Consider the following 22,897-nt stretch of genomic DNA (forward strand, 5'->3'; position numbering starts at 1 on the left):
GCTCGTCAGACTACAGAGATCACTTTCCCTTGGAGACTACGGCCGCTCCAGAAGTAAACTCTGGCACCACATCCCAGATAAACTCCATCCCTCTTCAAACTCTGCCCCTAAAACACCATGAATTTCCCAACCTGGAGGTGGCAACCTTGTCCGGGGACCTTTTTTGGTGTTTGCCGCTGGGGGGTGGGGGGAGGCCGGCTAGCCACAAGGCTGAGCCTCTTTCTCTCTTTTAGGGCCCCTCCTGAAATACTTTTACGATCCGGAGGAAGCTGGGACAAGAGTGGTGGTTTGCCCTAAAAGGCAAAATAGACTGGGGTCGGTAACTGCCACGCCAGTGAGTCCGGCGGAAAATACGATAAGTTTGGAAGCGGGTCCCTACTTCGAAGAGGCCCTTTTGTCACGGCGGCGGAGTCCGCTTCGCTTGGGAAGCTCCCGAGCCCGTTGGGTGGCTCAGGGCGGGGAGGAAGAAGAATGAGGGAGCCCGACAAGTCCCTCCCAGGCCGTGACCAGGCAAGCCCGGGGAGCCCAATGAGGAGGAGGAGGAGAAACCTGCTTTTCCCCTTCCTGCTCCCTCCCAGGGTGTTGGCTCTTGCGCGCGATCCCGGGCTAGCGTCGCCGCGCTCCTCCCGGAAGCCGCGCGAAGAGGAGAAGAGGAGAAGAGGCCAGAGGCTGCCTTCCGACAGCTTCCCCCGTAATCGTCCTCGTCTTGCCTCCCTTCTGCTCCTGGCTCCCGCTTTGTTCCCCGCCCTTCCGCCCCCGCTCCGATTGTTCACCATGTTTCGTTTCTTGAGAGGTTTTGTCCTCCCGGAGGCTGCTTGCGAAGCGCCCGAAAGTGGTTCGAGGTACGAAAACCTCTTCAAGAAGCTAGACCTCAATGAAGACGGCCGGGTGGATATTGCCGAGCTGCAGGCCGGCCTCAAAGCGCTGGGCATCCCCTTGGGGGATGACGCGGAGAAGGTGGGTGCGAGGCTGGAGAGCTGTTCCAACTCTGAGGGAAAGCGGAGAAGGCGTCAGGGAGCCAGCTCCAGTGGTGCACTGCGGGCGCCCCGACAGGCTCCAGAATACAGCCGGGAGCGGATTAGCCTAGGCATGGTTTGATGGCGGTCACAAACAGTATAGCTGTCCACTATCCAAGTGTGCAATTGGTATAAACTGTTGGGCTTGTTGACTCTCTACAATTAAGGGGGGAGGGAGAGAAGAAGAGGAATCGTACTCATCTTGTGTAGAGCATGGGCCTAGATTTGCCCCTAGTTTGCCCTATTGATTTTAAAACAATTTGCCACTTCCTACTCATGTGGTCATAACCCAGTGCCAATTTAGGCGATCAATTTCAGGTTTGGATGGGTCTTTGGGTGCTCTGTGAAGTGTTTGCCTTCCAGTTTTGCTAAAAGCTGTTTCCTGTAGTGCTTCCAGAATATAATAAGGTTGCAATATTTATGATGGAACAACATGTTATAGGACTGGGGTGTCCAAAGCCTGAAACAGGAGCCTTGTATCTTTTCCCCTGCCAGCTATAAAGTGACAGGGTATGTGTGACTGGATGTTGACCACGTTTTCAGGCCCATCTTCTTTCACAGTACATTTCAAAGCTCTCTCTTACTGTATGTTATGGCGGGTGGAAATGGAAGTGTGGGATTATTTTCAGCAGCAGCCAAAGCATTTGACTACCCCCGTAGTTCTGCCCTGAGGGTCAGCTAATACAACCAGCAGAAAGAAGTGAGAAAGCTTCCATGGAGCAATTTCTGAATCAAAAACTACTAGACTCCTGGTGACCTGTCAGGGCCATTTCACATCAAGGCAAGGCTGACTATATCACTGTGTGTGTATTCAGTGGGCAAGTGCATTCAGTTGTCGTTCTCTCACAAGTGTACCTATATGTTGTGCACTCTTACAAACACATGTGTCACATATATGCTTGCATGTGTATGCTTTCAACATCTTAAATATGCACCTCAAAACATCACATGAAATGGCCTGTATGAATTATTTTCTGCCAAAAGAGAATTTACCTCCTCACTCCTACTAGTAAGACCAGTAAGACAACAAGTAAATTGGCCTCTGGCTGGACTTTTAGGACTAATGGTCTGTAATTAATGGGAATTTCAGGGTTTTATTGTGTTTTTATCTTTTTATCATTGTAAATTGCCGTGAGCCCAACTGGGAACAGCGGTATAGAAATCTAAGTATAAATTTAAGAAGTATAAATAAAATAAAACATTTTGCAGCTTTAAATTTTAATAGAAGCTTATTGGCGTGACAGAGTAATTACTGGAGTAATAGAAGCTTACTGGAGTGAAAGAGATGGCTCAAGGCATTTAGGTGGCTGGGGCAGAAAATCCAAATGGTAGGTCTCACCAAGTAGTCAAAATATAGTAATACATTAAATAAATGAGAGCTTGATGTAGTGTTGGCTGTGGGTACTGCAGCATGTTTACTTAGCAAAGACAGTTGTTGAAACTGTATCAATGGAAATCTTAAACCCCTACCACTTTATTACCAATCCTATTGTACTACATTGCTTTATGACACACAGCTTATACGTGTAGTGTTAGGATAAGTTGTGTGTCCTTTTCTGTTAAGTGTTGAGATATTTATTAGTCTTCCTTGTTGGGGAGGGTTTCCACACTGGTGTTGGTAATAGTATTCTATAGGTTATTTTTCTATTTGTTGATGTGTAACATTTTCAATAAAAATTAAAAATTAAAAAAAGTAATTAGCTCTCAGGCCAGAAATAGTGATGGAACTTGTTGGCTGTGTAATACCAAGCAACATTTTTGGGTATGTGTTTATGTGGTGAAGGGTTGCAGCCATATCTCTGTGTCTGTTGGTGGGATGTAGCCATTTGAAAGCTCATGATAAAAAGAAATGCCTAGTTTTCATATGCTGAACTGGAAACTGAAAATTAGACAACAGTGTTCACAACTGACTACTAAAAACTTGAATGAAATTTTCTTCTTACAAGGATCTTTACCTTATTCCATTTCTTTGTTAATGTGCTTTTGAAAAATAGCTGAAGGAGGCAATATACCCATTGAATCGAGATACAAGATGTCGTTGCCTGTAAATAGCCTGGGCGTGGTTTGTGTGTCATGGTTGTAAGTTGTTACGGTGGCACAAGAAGCTTTTATTACAGCGAACATTGATTTTTGAACCAGTTCCAGTGCTTGCTTCCATGATCAGATAGACAAAAAACCCTGTGGCCTCAGGCTTATTAGTAACTCATGCTTAGTAACTCATATTTAAATGAACAAAGAAATCATGTGCATGTATTTCTTCTAGCTCTGCCTAGCTGACTTGCTACCACTTTTAGTTGATGCAATATGCCATTATGTAAGTTATATTGAGCTTTTATTTTTTTGTCAAGTATATGCATATTTAAAATAGTTATATCTCCCTTCTTGGGCTAGTTTAAGATCCCAGGAAGGTTAACAAAGAATCAATAGACATTCCTTAATGCTTACAAACAAATGAGCGTAAAATTATTTTTAAAAGGGTAGGCACTAGACACATGAATCCAACAAGAGGAGGATGGACCAAAAAACTAATATCATCCCACCACTTTCCATAGACTTGTGGCAGGTTACATAAAAAACAGATAAAAACCTCAATAAAACCAATCAGCACACCCCTTACAAACAGAACCCAGAAGGTGGCATAATCCCTCGACTACCCTCCCCTATCCTCATTCTTAGCCAGCACCGCAGGGTGGGTTCACATGATGTTAACCATTGTCCGGAGGAGGGCCCCCAGCTATTCTGGGAGCTTATTCCATCAGGTTGGGGCTAGGACAAAGAAACCCTGGCCCCGGTCGAGGCCGGGTGTGCTTCCTTAGGGCCAGGGACCATGAGCAGATTAGCACCCACAAAGAGCCCTGCGGGGGCCTGAGCTGTGGATGGCCATAAAGGTTAATACCAGCATCTTGAATCTGATCTGAGCTATGACTGGTAATCGATGCAGCTGCCTCAGCACAGGCTGGATGTGGGCACAATTTTCATCCAGTTTTCAGTGTGATATGTAAGCGGTATTGGTATTTACCTGTATGTAGTGCTAGCTGTACCCCTGAAACTGATTATGGAAGCTACTGTCTTGCATTGTACTAAGGTCTCTGGAGGCAGAGAATGTTTATATGTTATCAAGACAAATCTCTTCAGCTATGCTTTAATGTTCCCTTTCCTTTGACATGTGAGAGAGGGGTAAGTCTTTTATCATGCTTTTAGATTAGATAGCAGTCTTTAAAGATGGAGTGTAGATCTGTAGATTTTTTAAAAGTCTGGAAAATCAGGCAGAAAAAAATGGATAAGAGAGCACTACTGACAAAACGTTATGCCTTCTCCTGTAATGTTTACCCTATGGGAGTACTTCTGGACTGATTTCTTTGGAGAAATACATGCTGAATATATTGTGCAAATCTATGCAAATCCTTAGACTCAATTTGAGAGCTGGAGCTGGTAGGAACCTGTTATCTCTCTTTTTAAAAGGTATACTGAAAAATCTATGGGGAGCTTTTGGTTGGTGTACAGTGCTAATCTAAGCAGATTTAGAAAGGTGTGACTATTTAGAATTGCCCTGGTGGAGGCTTCGGTTTTATAAATTTATGAGTAGTGGGGAGACAGACTTCCCCATAATGCGACAACTGGGATTATTCTGTAAGTTTGATGGGGAGAGATTTCAGTAGAGATAAAAGCTCTTCTTTTTCTAATACATAATTTCATCATGATATAGTTGGTAGTGTTAGGACCTTCAAAGCCTGAATGTCTGTATTGTTAAAATTACTTTTATTGTGTACAATTGTTAAAAAACAACTATAGGAATTAAAAACATATGTTGGGATTCTGTGGGCCTTGTCCAGGAAGAAAAGGCTATTGTTTGATTAAACTAGATACTTGGTATAATTCTTTAAGATTTCCAAGAAACTGAACAGTTATATTTAGACTTTACACGTATGTTTCAGGTTGTGGGAAGCAGCCATCTTGGAAAGATGTTGATTTTATCAGAAACTCTTGATAACATTTCTTCAATATACCTTTTTTTTAACAGAAAATTTTCAAAGCAGGTGACACTAACCAGGATGGCAAGTTGGACTTTGAAGAATTTATGAATTATCTTAAAGACCATGAAAAGAAAATGAAGCTAGCATTTAAAAGTCTAGACAAAAACAATGATGGTAGGTTCTGATTTGTACTTTCAACTGTTGTGTTAAGGGGCAAATGCAAACTTCATTTTACTCTTGTGAGTTGTTTCTCTGTTCAAAATCTGCAGAACAGCATACTAAATCTTAAAATGCCAATAGTCAGTCAAACAAGTCAAAAATAAATCAGACATAGTCATCAAAGATCTCATTAAAACTATTTAAAATGTCAATTATAATAAATGTCATTTTCTCAATGCCTCAATGTCGTATTCTGTGTCAAAGATTATTTTATACTGCCTGAAAACATAACCTTACTGGATGCAGAACTGCTGGCCTTCTTCTGGGAGAGGAAGAGCATTATATGCTCCAGGAAATCCTTTTGCTGCTTTTTATGCATGTGGAACAGAAGAAGTATTTATGAGTAAGCATTCACGTGGTCATGTGAAAGAGTGGAATGTGATGCTTACTCATCATAGACACGACTTTTGTAGTAAGGGCCACAACAGAAGTGTTAGCTGGAGTTCTTGTAGAAACACACATAGAAATAAATATGAGTTGATTCTCCTTCTCAGGTCAGAAGTTCACTCTTTTGCTTGACATGGCAGACTGGACCAATTCTTAACTGGTACATCCGCTGTAGGCCTTAACCAGAAGCAGAGTTATTAAAAGGGAAGTTCTTTGGGAGGTCTTTCTTAATTAGTGGTTGTATTGTTAATGTTTGTTACTTAGCTATTGGTCAGAAGAACCCTGATAAGTGAGTTCCTCTTTAACGTTGCTTCCCATTCCAAGCCCTTATTTATTGGTAGAGCAAGGATTATATATTAATTTAGTATTTGTGGGTTTTGTTTTTTTTCAAATAGGTCATATAATTTTGATACTGGATTGAAACTTAACAAATATGTGTGCGGGACCTTCACTGTTTTGATAGATTTTATTGAGATATGTTTTTGACCTAGTAGAAGTTTAATTCCAATCTAGCTATTCATGCATTTGGGAGTATGACCTCTACTAATACTGCCACCCCCGTGATCTTCTCTTAACAGCCAGTAATAGATCCATTGTTCTTAAAGTTTATAAGATGGTTTTGCCAAGAAGCTACAGAACCTTTCAATAGCTGTTGTCTTTTCCCTCCTCATTTTTAAAGGAAAAATTGACGCATCAGAGGTCGTTCAGTCCCTCAAAATACTGGGTATAGACATTTCAATACGTCAAGCAGAGAAGATTCTACAAAGGTCAGCAACTATTATTTCTAGTTAGTGCTACAAAAGTGGCTGTGGTGTACCTTGAAAAATTAAGCCACCCTGTTGGGTGTAAGGAGAATCGTCTGTTCAGTGGAATAAGGCAGAACTGATGCTCTCCCTCTGCTTTTCTCAACATGGTGGATAGTAGTATTCCTATAAGAGAAGATTTAAGAATGCACTTAGATAAATTGTTACAGACTGTGCTGCCACTGATGGGCATAAAGGAATATCAGAAGGAACTGAGCTATCCTTTGGTCCCTTACTAAATAGAGAAAACCATGGGATACCATAAATAAAAATTGAATAGGCTGCCTCTGAGTTCTGTGATCTCACGCAAAAGAGACATGTATCTTTTTGAGTTTCTGTGGAATGTACATCCAATCTTAATAATTAGAATCTATTTGTTATGCTCTTGATACCCTGTTGGGACCTGCTTTTAAGTTAGCAACATTTATTAATAAAGTCTTGGTTCAACAATGCCTTGGCTTACATGTATAGAATGCAATGCTTCTGCTTGTACTTGCAGAGCTGGTGCTGACAAGTCCTTAACTGCTTTGTATAGAGTGCTTGACAAACTTTAAAATTCTAAATGAATATTCAATTCTTCTGCCATAAACCAAGCATTCATGTATTGAATTGTATACCATCAAATTGATTCACTTACTGTGGAATTGCATTGCTGTTTGACTGCTAAGTACTGGCAATCTTAGGGATATCCGCACCAGCATTCTCTTTCTGAGCTAGAACAGAATCTTGATTGGCTCCCATGTGTACATTCCAGTGGTGTGAACAATATCTATTTTCCTTGGGTTGTGATCAAGCTAAAGCAGGATTTGGGATGGTGAGAGGCAGCATGACTTAAATAGAGTGAAAAGCAGCTATTTGATTTAGGTTCCTTCGGTAGAGAAATAACCATGTTCTGTCTTTCTAATCTAGTAAATTATGAATACAGGAGAATATTTACACTGATGCTATGTGATGCCTTGCCTTCAGCTGTTCTTGAAGGCAGGTATAGTTATTAGATTTTTAGCCCACCACTCTCTAGAAACTCGTGGCGGGTTACAATATAAAACCCCCATAAAACATAACCCCCCATCTAGTCCAGGACATTAAAAGCAACCTGCAACAAGATTGTCAGCGTAACCCCCTCACCCCCATTTCCCACAGCCATCCACCCCCAGGAGTGGTACAGTAGATGTCACCATGTAGCCTGAGGAGGGGCCTTATTTCTAGCCCTGACCTCAGCCAAAGACCTGGTGGAAGAGCTCTGTTTTACAGGCCCTGTGGAATGCTGTTAGCTCTGTCAGGACCCTCAGCTCTCCTAGGAGCTCATTCCACCAAGTCGGGACCAGGACTGAAAAGGCCAGGCATGCTTCCTTAGAGCCACGGATCTCCAGTAGGTTAGTACCTGTAGAGCAGAGAGCCCCACTGGGGTCATAAGAAGCCAGGTTGTCCCTCAAATAGGCAGGGCCCAAGCTGCTAATACCTTAAACCTGATACGGGCCAGAACTGGCAACCAATGCAGCTGCCTCAGCACAGGCTGGATATGGGCCCTCCAAGGTGTACCAGTGGGGACCCTAGTAGTTTTGTTCTTCCCCAACTGCAGTTTTCAGGTCAGGGATAAAGGTAGGCTCATGTAGAGTGAGTTATAGAAGTAAAAAATCCTTTGATGCCCTTGTCCATAAATCCATTTATACCTTGTTGTGCTGAAGGTATAGAGATGGTAGAACATGTCATTTTTGACTGCAAGTTGCATAGAAATAGCTGAGAATTTTGCTCAATCTCCACAACTTTGCTCCTTATTAAGGTGACCAGATTGTCCCACTTTTGGAGGGACATCTGGGGGCACCTGGCAAATTGTACCTATGTTGAAACTAAAAATATATATATATTACAATACTATTGTCGCATTCTATGCATTCTATGAACATTTTTGTTGCTCCATATAGACCAAATTTTAATCAGTTTTTAAACTGTTAAATTTTCCTCCAAAATGGTATTGGCAGTCATGAGTTGGACCCATGTACACCAAAACATGAGGTTTGGTGCTAAATAAAAATGTGTCACTGGAATTAACACATATTCTTTTGCTATTTATCTCAGCTATACCCTTCCTCCACTCCCTCTGTTGGTTCCCTAATGCCAAATTTTAGATTGCAAGTTCCTTGAAGTGGAACATGGCTTTGGGAACAAAAAGTCAAAATTTCTTTCTGTTCTTCTGACAAAAAGAAGAACGATGATTTGCTTCTCAGGGATTTTGTGAGCACAAACAAGGAAGAAATGAAACTCTTAAGTACTTTGAACATTTAAGTGAATATATAATATCAGGAAACAGAACAAATTTATCTAATAGGAGCTAAAAATAATCTATTCTCTAAGCTGCTTGTAATGCTTTTCATTTAAAATAATAATGAAACTGGCTAGATAGTATGATAGTTTATTTTGAATTTTGGAATTTTATTTAGCATCGATGCTGATGGGACGATGTCGGTGGATTGGAACGAATGGCGTGACCATTTCTTGCTTAATCCAGCTACAGACATTCAGGAAATCGTCCGTTACTGGAAACATTCTACTGTGAGTAGGGCTGCAGTTTTATTTTAATCTGTGTGTATAGGAATGCAATGTTGTGCATTGGCTTATGAAGGCCTCCCTGATCAGTTATTTTTGACTTCTAGTAATGAATGAGTAGTTTAGCCAAGCTGGTATATTCATATAAAGCATATGTTGTAGGAAAATGAACCTCCTAGAAATAACACAGATTTTAAAATTATACTTTCTCCCACTCCTTTCTTCAGAGGTGCAACCACAAGGCCGTTTCAGGTTGGGAAAATGGCATAAGGAGAATTATCTCTCTCCCCATGCACTGAGGTCCCAATCTGAAGTGGCTCCCACAAACTTTGAAGTTGAACTCCAAGCACAGAACTTGCAACATCAGGGGAAGGGAGGATATGAGGAAAATGTAACTTGTAACTAGGCCTTGAGTCAGTCCCTTAACCGCTATGCGACACAGCACTGGACAGTAAAGATTATTAAGGACAAACCAGGAGTGTGCAATTTTTTTCACTCAATATTTTTCAGTTCAGGTATATTGGACCTTAAAAAATTTTGGGATTCCTGAAAAAACTTGATCCCTATAGTGGTAGTCCATTTGGATGTGGGATTTTTTTTTGGAAATCTCAAATTTTCTCAGGTCTCTTTAAGACTGCCACACTGAATGGTGACACAGAATTGACACAATATAAAGCTTACATGTGTCTCATATGGACTTGTGACAGATGTCTTCTGGGAATTGCCCATGGGACATTTAATTCCCAGGAATGTGCAAGTCTTATTTGAATTAGGACATTGGTGCATGGGGGGAAAGGGGCTTAAGGCTTTTTCCATCTCCATGCTATTTTTCCCATTAAAAATGACGCTGAGTAGCCTGTAGTTGAAATTTACCTGTTCTGAGGCCAACATGCTGGTTTCCCAAAGGGAACAAACAGCAACTCCCTGTGACTGTTTCAGATAGGGAAAGTGGTACAGAAGGAGAGGCTTAAGTCTCCCTTGCCCATCCATGCTTTAGTCATATTCTGAACTGGGCCTGTGTATGCCTGGGTATTAAGGTTCCAGCAGTGAACTTGCAGTGCATATCTCATTGAAAGTCCTCATGGCAGCATGTGTGTTGTCCTTGAACACTGGAATTTAAGAAGACATCTGCTTTTAGCAATTCCCTTGCTTAGGTTAACAGTTTGCAAAGAATATTTATCGCTTAGATCTGCTTTTGTATTTTGGGTGGGTTGGGAAGAGATAACAGAGCTGCATCTTCCCAAGAGAAGCAATCCAGTGGCAAAATATCCTTTTAAAATTTCTTAGCTGATTGTCTTGGCTACTGATAGCTGTTTTCCTAAATGTTGATATTCAGGTCAGTAGTCTTAAAAGGAAAATTTCCCTCAGAAAGGTGATGAGAAGACAGCTCCTTATTATTTCCCATCCTTCAAAACAGTATTGGTATAGGGTTGCTTCTTAACAATGCTAAATTGAAGACTGAAATTTAAGAAAGCAGTTCTGTCATAATCCTGCACATAATTAAAAGGGAGTCAACTTAATTAAGTGGGGCTTAAACATATGTAACGTTCTTTAAAATTTCTCAAGATTTGATTGCAGGTCTCTGCTTGTCACATTAGCACTTGTAGCGGGCTTCCATGTCTGCCAGGAAAGCAGCAAATCCAGGCTACCCACTGATCAGATCGCTACATACCCAGACAGCTCCACAAATACAGCAAAAATATGTTTTTTAAAATAACCCAAAGACCACCCCTCCCTGCCCAGTGGCCTCACAAGGACCAAATATGCTCCAAGAGCAACGGAACACTGACAGCAGTTGAGAGTCAGTTTAAGGGGGAGAAGGAGGGGGAGGGGAGGGAGAATTAGCCTGCTCAATCCCCTGTGAGTGCTGAGGTTCCTAGAAGAGGAAGTTTTGGGATGGGAAGCATGGATTATCCCTCCCTGTGATCCCTCAGAGGTTCCCAGCATGTAAATGAACCAGCCTCTGTGGAGATCCCTGAGGCAGCAAAACAGGGTCAGCTGTGGCTATGAGAGAGATTTCTGCCTACCCAGGGAAGCTTGAGGTATGTACAAAAATAAATTAAACTCCAGAAAGGGAAATTTCTCCTTCCTAACAAAGCTGAAACAGGCCTGTACCTGCACTCTGTGTTATCTGATCCTAATAGCATGAGGACAAGAGGACAGACACAGGCTCTGCTAGCCTCTTTACTAGTGGGATGAAGGGAAGCAAGCGGCTTGCTGTTTGCTTCTCTCCATCTAACAGTCCACTTATGGGGTAAGTGGTAGGCATCAACCTTTCCCCCCCAATCCTCATCCTTCATTCAGTTCCTTTAATGTTTAGAAAGGGCTGCTCCTTCACAGCTTTAATTCTTCTTTGGGTGGAGATTGAGCATGATGTAATCTTTGATACTAATACACCCCTTCTTAAAGATCCATTTAAACTTTGGAGAGGCAGTCCAGTTCAAGAGGCAGTACATGTGTGGTTTTGGAAGAAGCCAGCTTGGTGTAGTGGTTAAGAGTGGCAGCCTCTAATCTGGAGAACTGGGTTTGATTCCCCCACTCCTCCACATGCAACTAGCTGGCTGACCTTGGACTCATCATAGTCCTCATTGAACTGGTCCTCCAGGTTTAAGCAGATAGAAAAGTAAGTTAATGAGCTACGAACTGGGAAGTTTTGGCTTCATCCATGAGTTGTCTTTCAATAAGTCACATGTTCAGTTCCTCACCTTTCATCTATGACATTGTGATCAGAGCTATAAGGATGACTTAGAGTCTGTATGAAGAAATATGAATTTATTTATTTAAAGCATTTTTATGCTGCCTTTTCACCCAATTAGGGTCCACAAGGCAGCAAACATAGAAACATTAAAACAATTAATATACAGTTAAAATTATCACATTCAGTTAATAACACATAAACATGCAGCACTTGAAGGAGGGCCAACACCATTTTGGGGGACAGGCCAGAGGAAACACAGAGGTGTTTGCCTGCTGGTGAAAGGTACCTATAGAGGTAGACAAATGAATCTCCTTGAGGACGACACTCTCATTTTGGTGCCAGGATGGAGAAGGCACTTAATTTGCTCACAAAATGTTTGGCCTGGGATGGCAGGACAATTGAAGCAGGGCTTCCGAGGATAGCTGGAGGGAGCAGGTAGGTTTGTATAGAAGAAGGTGATTCTTTAAGTACATTGGTCCCGGGCTGTACCTTTAAAGGTAAATATCTGGACCTTGGATTAACCCCAGAAGAAAATTGGAAGCCAGCACAGGTGGAACGAGTGGAATTATATGGTTCCTATAGTTCACTCCTTTCAATATTTTGCCCAAAGCATTTTGTACTAGCTATAGTTTCATGAGCCTCTTGTGACGCAGAATGGTAAGGCAGCAGACATGCTGTCTGAAGCTCTGCCCATGAGGCTGGGAGTTCAGTCCCAGCAGCTGGCTCAAGGTTGACTCAGCCTTCCATCCTTCCAAGGTTGGTAAAATGAGTACCCAGCTTGCTGGGGGGTAAACGGTAATGACTGGGGAAGGCACTGGCAAACCACCCCATATTGGGTCTGCCATGAAAACACTAGAGAGTGTCATCTCAAGGGTCAGACATGATTCGGTGCTTGCACAGGGGATACCTTTACCTTTATAGTTTCTGGGCAGTCTTCAAGGGCAGCCCCATGTAGAATAATCTATATGTTACTCTATTTTTTATTACAGTAGCAAGATCATTTCAGTATAGGAAGGATGCAATTTGCTTGCTAACTGAAGCTGGTGAAGGGTGGGGAGGTAGGTCACAGGTCTCCCATTCATACAAAGTGTCCCCCAGCTTCTATGCAGATAGGAAAGAAAACAGGGTTCTGCTCTTTTCTGTAGGCCACCGGTGCCACCTGTTTATCCAGCCAGAGGCTCAGGTCACAGAGCATCCCCAAGCTATGAACCTGCTCCTCTAGGGGAAATGCAACCCCATCCAGAACAGGAGATAACCCGTTTATTGGATCATAACTTCCTTCCCACCTGTGTTTTGTCAGGATTACAAACAACTTGTTAGCCCTCCGCCATTACAAAACTGCTTGCAGGCACCTGTTCATAGTTTCTACAACCAACTTGGGATCTGCTGGTAGCATGAGAATCTTTAAGAATACTATATAAAGACTGCAGCATGCAGTGTACAGAAGGAAACTGCAGATGGCAACCAGCTGGTAACCTAGGCAACTGGTAACCAGCAAAGTGAGGGCTGTATGTATGTGCGTGTGTACGCACATGGCTAATATAATAAGATAAAAAACTGAGAAATAAGAACTCTACTGAAAAAGATAAGTAGCTCCTTATAAAAGACTGAATTTCTAGGTGAATAGGAAGGTCCAGTTCTGGTATAAAGAGACCAGAAGGAATACTCTGGGGCCTTGTGGGACACAGCTTGGATCCGTTGGTGAAACAGGTTCTCATATGTCTCTTTATATTGAGTCTAGACCTTCTCAGTAACCCCCTGTAAGAGGTTTGTCCTCCATTGCCTCAGTCTTATTATTATTATTATTATTATTATTATTATTATTATTATTATTATTATTATTATTATTATTAGATTTATAGCCCGCCACTCCCTTGCGGCTCGTGGCGGGTAACAATATCGCAAATCCCCATTAAAACCCCATAAAACAATAATAACATTGCCAATATTGCCGGCATAGTAAGAATGGCAGCTCAACTCCCCCCCCCCCGCCTTCCCACTACTAGCGGGTGGAGAGGAGGCATAGATCTATTATCAGCCCCGGCCTCAACCATAAACCTGGCGGAAGAGCTCCGTCTTGCAGGCCCTGCGGAACGTTGAAAGATCCCGCAGGGCCTGCAGCTCTCCCGGGAGCTCATTCCACCAGGTCGGGGCCAGGACCGAAAAGGCCCTGGCCCTGGTCGAGGCCAGGCGTGCTTCCCTAGGGCCGGGAACGACCAACAGGTTTTCACCCGCAGAGCGCAAGGCCTATGTGGGACTGCTTATCTTTCCCAGGTTAATTTGTCTGACTTTTCTGTTGTTACCTGCTGTGAATTAACTTTCTTGGTTGCTGAAGCTATCACCTGGCCACCCCGAGGTCTCTGTGTGTACATTGCCCATTATATCACCAAGGGTATCCAGGCCACTGTGTGTAGAAAATTCACATAAGTTCAGTGGATTCCCATTGCCTGAATAGAGCATCTCTCCAGTTTACATGTAGGCAGATCAAAAGTTCATTAAAGTGAATGGGATATCTCTGTAGGCTTCCCATATCCTTATGCACGTATGGAGTATAATTTGCACTGAAAGGAAGATTGGCCGAGGACACGGGGAGGGGGTTCACAGGTGTCCCATTAATAGAAAGTGTCCCCCAGTTCTATCAGTTTGTATGCAGATAGGAAAGAAAACAGGGTCCTGCTTTCCTCTTCTGGCAAGTTTTTTCTGAGCTGTCAGAACTTTGAATATGCGTGTGGGGAGACATATGGAATTTATCTCTAGCCACAATGAAACAAGAGTTGGCTTTCAAATTCCTGCCTCAGTAAAAATGTTCTGGAGGAGATGAGGAGTCTTCCCCTTTTCTTTAGAAAATACCTTCAAGGATGGATGACTGCATCCACAGGAAGCAGAATGTTACATATGACTATTTTCTAGAAATGCACATTTGATTTCTGTTTAGCATGCTGTGATTCCTCAAGTAATACTGAGCAACTGTAGGGCACTTAACATATTGAAACCTGACAACTTTAAAAACACTTGAAGTGCAATCTTAAACAGAATTATATGCTTCTAAACTATTGATTTAATGAATGTAAGTTTGTTTAGAATTGCACTATTAAGGTAGGCAAATTATTGAGTTCTAGTTTGAGGTACCTGGCAGGCAATTTCCTGCTCTCTTCTGGTTGGGAAGGGATGTTATATATAAGGAGTGATCACTCTGTAAACTGTCCAGACACATAGAACTCCTTATACAAGTAAAAAGAATCAGAATAAGGTTCAAGCACTGTAAAGATGAGAATTCACAAGGGAAAGGGAACGAATGTGAGAGGAATGCTCTCAATATTTAAATCAGCTTCTGTTAGAAGAGAAAAAAACTGAAACAATAATATATTGTAAAATAATATATTAATTTCACTAGCCATTTCATTTTTTAAAGTAGCATAGTAATCCAACAAAGATAAAAATACTTTGTGATTCCTAATCCCTTTAGGAAGTTGTCTAGAGGTTAATCTAGATAATCCCTGCCTAGAGGAAAGGCTAACAGTGCTTTATAACCACTTGGATTTTTGCATTCTGTGGAAAGCTTCGTATCTCGCTGTGTAATGTTGTTTTTACGGCCATGCTCAAGACGGGAATTTGTCGTCATTTTTAATGATGATGGTGCAGTTTTTGAAATGGTATGTTTTGGATAGCATTCTTTCAGATACAGTAAAACTGGTGTGTATGAGTGTTGAATTTTAAGGCAAGTAGAGTTTTCTGCTGAAAGATGGTTGAATGGAGTAGATTTATCTCTTCTTCTCTGCCTCCTTGTTGTATCTAAACAGGTGTTGGATATAGGGGATAGTTTAACTATCCCAGATGAGTTCACCGAAGAGGAGAAAAAGACTGGCCAGTGGTGGAGACAACTTTTAGCTGGGGGTGTTGCTGGAGCTGTTTCTCGAACAGGCACAGCACCACTGGACCGACTTAAAGTCATGATGCAGGTGCGTTTCTAGTTCTTGGGTTCTACAGAAGTATTTTAGACATACATAGCAGAATTATATCTTTTTGAACAGCAGATCCCAGTTTCATATCACAAATTGGTTTGCAAGCTCTTTTCAGAAATTTTCCACAGGGCTGTGATCTAAGGCAGTGGTCCCCAACCTTTTTATAACCGGGGCCACTCAACACTTGACAATTTTACTGAGGCCTGGTGTGTGTGGGGGTAGTTTACTCCTCTACTCTCAACCACTGCCCTAACGCTCTCTGATCGCTATGGTAATGTTTAAACATCCCTTCAAAATAAGATACAGACACGCCACAACAATGAACATAAGGAACATCTTATTTTCATAGAAATTTTAACTCATGGCAATGACAAATCAATGGGAACCCTGAGCTTGTTTCTCTGCGATGAGAAATTCCCATCTGGGAGTGATGGGAGACAATGACACCCTAAAGTGTGTTGTAAAGGGCTGGGGGGGGGTGAAGTAAAGGGCCGGGGGGGGAGAGAAGGCGTCCTTCGCGGCCCACCTCCAATTAGTCGACAGACCACATGTAGTCTGCGGCCCACAGGTTGGGGATCGCTAATCTAAGGAATACAACTGAAGACCATATAAATCTAGTGGCACAGTTCCTGGCTTAGTCAAATCCCTCCCTTCTCCTTCAAGAGATAAAATTAAATCATGGTGTATTGGAGGCTTTTTGAAAAAACTCCGTAAGCAAAAAAAATATTTGTAGCCATCTATTTATAGACAGCCTGATGGTAGTGCTAATCATGAAAATGTGGCATACAAAGAAGCCAGAAGATGGTTATTTATGTAATCGTGAATATTTCCATTAAAGCTTTAATATGTTTGTAGGCATTTGTGTATTTGACCCAACTTACTGCGGTTCTCCAAGAACTTAGACCCTGTAATTGTAGTGAGCAATTATTTGGTTTCTTGCTTTGTTCGATTAAAAATTATTTAATTGGTGTGTTTGCTTATTGTAAATAATGAAAAATGAAGGCATTTGCCATTGTAGAGAGGAGTCGGCTATTCAAAATTTCATTTAGTTAGTTCTGGAATAGGTCAAAGAGTTAACTGGAAAGGGTGGTGTTTGTGGAGAGATTAAAGGAAGTCAGACTTTTGGAATGGTTCTGGCTTTCTTCACGAAGAGCTTGACAACTTATTCTTGTGTTTTAACGCAGCAAAGCTCTGTTGCTAATTATTCTTTCTGTGTACATCCGGTAATTATATTTGATTTTCTCTTTCTGTGATAAATATAGGTTCACGGCTCCAAGTCAAAAATGAACATAGCAGGTGGCTTGCAGCAGATGGTGAAAGAAGGAGGCGTCCGTTCTCTTTGGAGGGGAAATGGTGTCAATGTTGTTAAAATTGCACCTGAAACAGCTATTAAGTTTTGGGCTTATGAACAGGTAAGATGTTAAATCAAGGCAATTAAACATTAAATGGAGGGAGGCGAGCTGTAAACAAACAAGATGCCGTAAAATATGTGAAGTTACTTTTCTCAATTGGACTTGTGCATCTGCTTTTTAAGAAAGAAATTGGAGCAGTTCAAATATTACTGAAATGATGAATCTTCTAAGCGTGTGGTGAATTTCATGCTAAGTGTGTGGTGTTTTACTTTCATTTCAATTTTGTATGATAGCCCGTGCAAAATATGCTTGATAGGCCAGGTCTCCATGATGTATTCCGGATTCTTCTAAGGTCAGATTTCATTGTGCTGTAGTAACATGGGCCTTGCCTTAGATTTCTGAGCTATATTTACCTCAGAATCAGCTTTACATAACCTATTAAAAGCCTAGTCTTCCTTTAAGAGAAAGTGTCCTCCTGAGATAGAACCAGCTCTGTGTGGTTTTTTTTTTAACACAACTATCCTATAGACTTAGAAACTTCAGAAACCCTAAAGCTCTGAAACTTAAAAAAATGCTTTTATATTCTGCTTTCAACAAAGCTCAGGGAGATACACACAATATAGGCATGTGTAATCCTTGATACAAGCTTGTGAGGTAGGTGAGGCAGAGAGAAAGTGACCTAACTGATGTTCATCCAGTGAACTTTGTGACTTGTGATTTACATCTAGAGTTCTAATTGCAGCAGTTGCCTTGTATTTTATACTTTCTTATTAAAAATATTTTTGAAGAAAAAGTTACATATTTCACACAACAGTTTATGGACAGTAAAAGATGGGCATGCTGAAGAGGGGAGGAAATAAAGTTGATGTTGCGTGCAGACAACTCATTCCCTACCTGATTTGACCTCCCTGGAGGCGTGCTGCTAATAGGGAGAGAGCAGTCTGCCAATGAAAGCCAATCCGTTCAAATTCATACTACCAGTGAGGGCCAATCAGTTCAAATTGTCTTCAGACAACTCATTCCCTACCTTGGGGGTGAGAGAAGGCAAGAGGGCAGACAACTCACTCCTTGGGGGTGAGGGAGGGCAGAAAACACCATGGGGATGCTGGTTGGGCTGCCTCCTTCCCACCCCCCAACATCTTCCAAAGGCTGAGCAGGAAAGGCTGTGGGGGTGGGCTGCTGTCTTCTTGCCCCCCCCCCTAATATCTCCCAAATGCCAGGCAGGGAAGGTTGTTGGGGCTGCCTCCTTCCCACTCCCACATCTCCCAAAGGCCAGGCTGGACACATAAGGCTTCATGGGTGTCTGCCTCTTTTCCATCCCATCTCCCAAAGGCCAGGCTGGGTAGGGATGGCTGCTGGATACCCCCAGCCCCTCTGAGGATAGGAGGAAAGTAAAGAGTGCTCTGATGACAAGCTGCAGGGCAATGGGAAGGTTTGGTGAAAGCAGGCCCTGTTTGGGTAGAACTCCCAGCTTCACCCAAGCCTCAGCTGGATGAGAGCTTAGCCTAGACAGATGTTCAACAGGCAGAGAGCTCTGACCAGCAGGAGGAAATGGAGCTGCAGACAAACCAGGGCTTAGATTCCAGAATTGTTTCAGGAGCTCCTCATTCTTCTGCCCAATCTCCAGCTCCCTGTCTTGTCAGTCCACCTGGCTCACCTGAGCCAATTAAGCAATGCCAGCTATGTACTGGAAGAAAGCTCCAGTCTAAAAGGCATTACACCATGTTAGCAAGAGAGTTGCTGACTCCAGAAGAATGCAAGTCATCGCAGAGTGAGGACTGAGAGACTGCTGACAGCCTATATTAACTTGAGGCTGGACGGCCTGGGTTGTGGAACTGCTCCTTCTGCTGATTCCCTGCTAATTTCTGCTAAGAAATTCATTGCATTCTTATTGAAAAATTGGCATTCTGTTTGGCATTCTGTTTTTGAAAATTTGATTTTCTTAGTCTTCCTGGCAACTGGTCTGTGCTTCCTTCCAGCAGGGAGTTGAAACCTGAGACCAGCACAGGAAGCAGCTGCCTTCCCTCCCTTGTCTAGGGGAGTTGGAGGGTGGGAAGAGGCTGAGGATGGGGCAACCTACCAGCAGCAGGGTCTTTCAGGGAAGCCAATATCTCTTCTATCTGGCAAGCAGCAGGAAGAGAAAGAAGAGGCCAGATAAACCCCATGATTGGAAGAGTGCTTTCTCCTTATTGGCCGCACACCCCTATGGAGGGCCAATCAGGTAGGGAGTTAGTTATATGCACACAATTTGAACTGATTGGCACTCATTGACAGAGTGCAGTTTGAACTGATTGGGCCTCATTGGCAGTGTGCTCTCTCCCTATTGGTGGTACACCCCCAGGGCCAATCAGATAGGGAGTGCGTTGTCTGCATGCAAGTTTAACTGATTGGCCCTCATTGGTAGACTGCTCTCTCCCTATTGGCAACACCCCCTCCCCCAGGAGGGCCAATCAGGTAGGGAATGAGTTGTCTGCACACAACTTCAACTTTATACTGTTTAGTGATAGTAATGATAGTGACTGGTGTAATGATGATAGTGATATGAAGCACTCCTAAATGAAGGCGAACAAATTTAGATTCCAGTGGCATCCTTAAGACCAACAAATTTGTGTTCAATGTATGAGTTTTTATGTGCACACTCACTTCTTTGGATACAATATGTATCATATTGTTCATATTGTATCTGATGAAGTATGCATAAACACAAAAACGCATACCTTGAAGACAGATTTGTTGGTATTAGAGGTGTCACTGGAATCTAAATTTGTTCTGCTGCTTCAGACCAACAAATTGTAATCATAAATGAAGCGTTCTAGCTGCAGAACACTTTAGATACAATTAAGATAACTGAGTAGGTTCCAGCTGCTTATTACAAAGGCCTCCTGTTTGTTGGGGAACAACATGAGGACTTTGCATCAGATGTGCAGTGAGAGTCCTGTGCCTGTTATACACCAACCCTTTTCTGTTTGTGGCCAAAGCAAGCAGGGAGAACCAGCTTTAGGCTATCTTCCCCTGCTGTTTTTTGCATTTGCCAACTGCCTGGTGGAGCTCCTGCTGGCTCCATTGTGAAACCTGCATGTAGCCATTTAATTAATGTGATTTTAACAATGAAGCCAACAGTGGCTTCACTGGATGGTTTGCAAAACAAATCTGACAAGGATAGTGTGAAGAAATGACTTTATTTTTGTGCACTTTGAATTTGCAGTATAAGAAAATGTTTCGGAATGAAGATGGGAAGGTAGGAACTGTGGAAAGATTTATATCTGGCTCACTGGCTGGTGCAACTGCTCAGACTTCCATTTACCCCATGGAGGTAAGTGCTGGGGGACCTGCAGTGTTCCCAGGAAAGCCTTATTGTGTATTCTTTTTCCAATAGTCAGACAGCAAATGTGCTCATCATTACAGGATTCTACTTTGAATTACTGTGGGGTCTCGTGTGAACAGCATGTTTACCTACAACCAGGGTGTTCCAGTGTGCAGGGCTATCGCATAGTGACAAGCAGACACATGAAAGTAGCAAGAACAGGGGCAGGTGTGAGAGTTGGTGGGTCAGCGGGGGCCTGGTTCTTGCTGCCACACTCATGTGTCTGCCTGCCACTGTGTACTTGCTTTGTGCATGCCTGTTGCACCTCTTACTGCTATTCCCATATCTGCTGTCTATGCCCTCCATTTGCATGTTTGATCTCTGCTCACTAGCACTGCTTATCTCTCCCCATCCCTCCTTTTGGGATGTGGGCCAGCAGTGGGGAGCCGCATGGGCTTCAGCAGCTGCTTTCCTTCATGGGATGCTGACGCTGGCCCAGACTATGATTTAGGTTTCATTTTAAAGCCTGTTGCTATGACAGAGTTGTTTATCAGTGGTAAAGTACATGCTTTTATATGCAAAAGGTTTTGGTTTGTGGCATTTTTAGTTAAAACTAGGGTTTTTGGGTACTAGTGGTGGGAAATATCTCTGCTTCTTCCTCTGAAGAACTGCTGCCAATTAAAGTTCACAGTACTGGGCTACATGACCCATTAGTCTGACCCGGTAGACAGTAGCTCATTATATTTTATATCTGATAATGTTGGAGAAATACATTGGTAAGAGTGAGAGGGGGCAAAATAGGACCCCAAGAAAAGGCTCTGAAGGCATTTGTCTTTTCTGTAGTTCTGTAACTGGTGGTTTTAAGAAATAGTGTGATGAATTTTCTTTAGTTTTTAGCATTCAGATATATTTAGGAAAGAAGTATATTTTAAATCAAGTTCTGCAGTCTTTGCCTTTCATTACCTAACAAGGCAGATTTGATAATTGGCATCCAGGCTATTGAAACATGAGGCTAACCTTGCTGGGGAGAGAGGGAAGTAGATAGGGAGTTGTAAGTATTCATTTAATGAATCTGGGTTGCTCGAACTTGCTCAACACTTCGGTGTTGATCTGCTGCTTTCTGTGCTGTCAGGGAACTCGAAGAAATGTATCTGTTCTCCTATAAGGGCCTGATTTTGATGGTCTGTTAACTATGTTTTGACTCTTCTTTCCATCCTGGCTCACTGTGGCCCATTATGTACGGCCGCCGAAACGGCGATTTCGGGTCACATGGAAAACGCGGAGGGGGAAGATGTGAAGCACACCAGTTATGCACGGGACGGGGCGTTACGGCGGCAAAACCCAGAGTAACCGATTATGCACGCGGCGATTCCAGCGCCGCTTCTGGTTGCGCCCCGGTCACCCGGAAGCTGCGCTTTCTTCCGCGTTTCGCTAATGTGGCTTTTTCGGCGGCATGCACCGAAGCTGCGGCCGGTTGCAGCCAGCACCGTGCGTTATCGGTGATTTTAGTCGTCGCCATTCCACCCCGAATGTGTGCCCCCCTGTGCATAATGGGCCTGTGTGGAGGTGGCCTACAATCACAGTAGGCTTAAAATTGGAGATATCCACAGAATCTAGAAAGTTTGGACTTGATATATTAAACCGGGGATTCCCAATTAGGGGTGCACAGCCTTTTTCCTCCTACCTGAATGGACTTGGCCACAAGTTAGGGAACTGGCTGCTTCCACCCGGAGGCCTGGGTAGGCTGTGGGTGTAAAAATCAAAGGGTGAGGGAGTCATTTGTGGCATGCTATGTGAGGTCTGGGCTGTCTTCTCAGCTCCTGCCCTTTCTGGATTACATGAGGCAAAGCCACCATAACGGTAGTAAAGGTGTGGGGAGGGAGTGAAAGAAGGGCAAAGGGTGTGGATGGTTAAGCTAGTTCTGTGGTGTGCGGCAGAGAAGCATGGCCAACTGACATCACTTCTGAGGGGCCTTGAAGCCTGTAAATTGAGTCATCTTTACCTCCTTCCTCGCCCCTCCAGTAGTGGGGAAGGGTGTATGTGGGGGTTTTCTGCCATGTTCTGTCTTTTTATGTCTTTTAATGGGGGTTTGGGGGGTTTTAATGGGTTTTTATTGGACAATGTAACCTGCCACGAGCTGGTGAGAAATACATAGAGTAAGAACAATAACAGTGGTCAAAGGTTGGAAAAGGCTGTATTAAACAGTGTATCTTTGGTCTTCTGGAGCATCATGATGGGACATAAGGCAATTTTTGTCTGATACTGTTGCAGTGCAATCCTGTGCCTGTAGAAACAAGTTCCACTATATTCAATGGTGCTTACTCTTAGGACTGCAGTGCAATTCTAGGCAGAGTTATACCTTTCTAATCCCAGTGATGTTAATAGACTTAGTAAGAGAATAACTCTGTTTAGGATTGAAAGTTGTACCAAATTACTGTAGAGCTCATATAGAGTGGCACTCCTCTATGCTGGGATGCTGTACTGGCTTCTAGTCTGCTTAAAGGTAAAGGTATCCCCTGTGCAAGCACCGAGTCATGTCTGACCCTTGGGGTGATGCCCTCTAGCGTTTTCATGGCAGACTCAATACGGGGTGGTTTGCCAGTGCCTTCCCCAGTCATGACCGTTTACCCCCCAGCAG

At 42.9% G+C, this 22,897-nt stretch overlaps 1 protein-coding gene across 2 annotated transcripts in view; it reads left to right on the top strand.

Annotated features, from left to right (window-relative positions):
• Positions 1-558: 558 nt before the first annotated feature.
• The window catches only part of SLC25A24 (solute carrier family 25 member 24), a 30,295-nt gene continuing 7,956 nt past the window's right edge, over positions 559-22,897 (top strand). Inside the window, exons 1-7 of one of the 2 annotated variants that reach the window (XM_077332825.1) lie at positions 559-957; positions 5,038-5,164; positions 6,276-6,363; positions 8,838-8,949; positions 15,442-15,600; positions 16,866-17,015; positions 20,161-20,268. In XM_077332825.1, the coding sequence (XP_077188940.1) occupies positions 775-957; positions 5,038-5,164; positions 6,276-6,363; positions 8,838-8,949; positions 15,442-15,600; positions 16,866-17,015; positions 20,161-20,268 (927 nt within the window). In that variant the 5' untranslated portion in view covers positions 559-774. The remainder of the gene's footprint in view (positions 958-5,037; positions 5,165-6,275; positions 6,364-8,837; positions 8,950-15,441; positions 15,601-16,865; positions 17,016-20,160; positions 20,269-22,897) is intronic. The other variant, XM_077332826.1, reaches the window with a different exon arrangement.

This window comes from Paroedura picta, chromosome 4 (assembly GCF_049243985.1).
Source record: "Paroedura picta isolate Pp20150507F chromosome 4, Ppicta_v3.0, whole genome shotgun sequence".
Lineage (NCBI taxonomy): Eukaryota > Metazoa > Chordata > Lepidosauria > Squamata > Gekkonidae > Paroedura > Paroedura picta.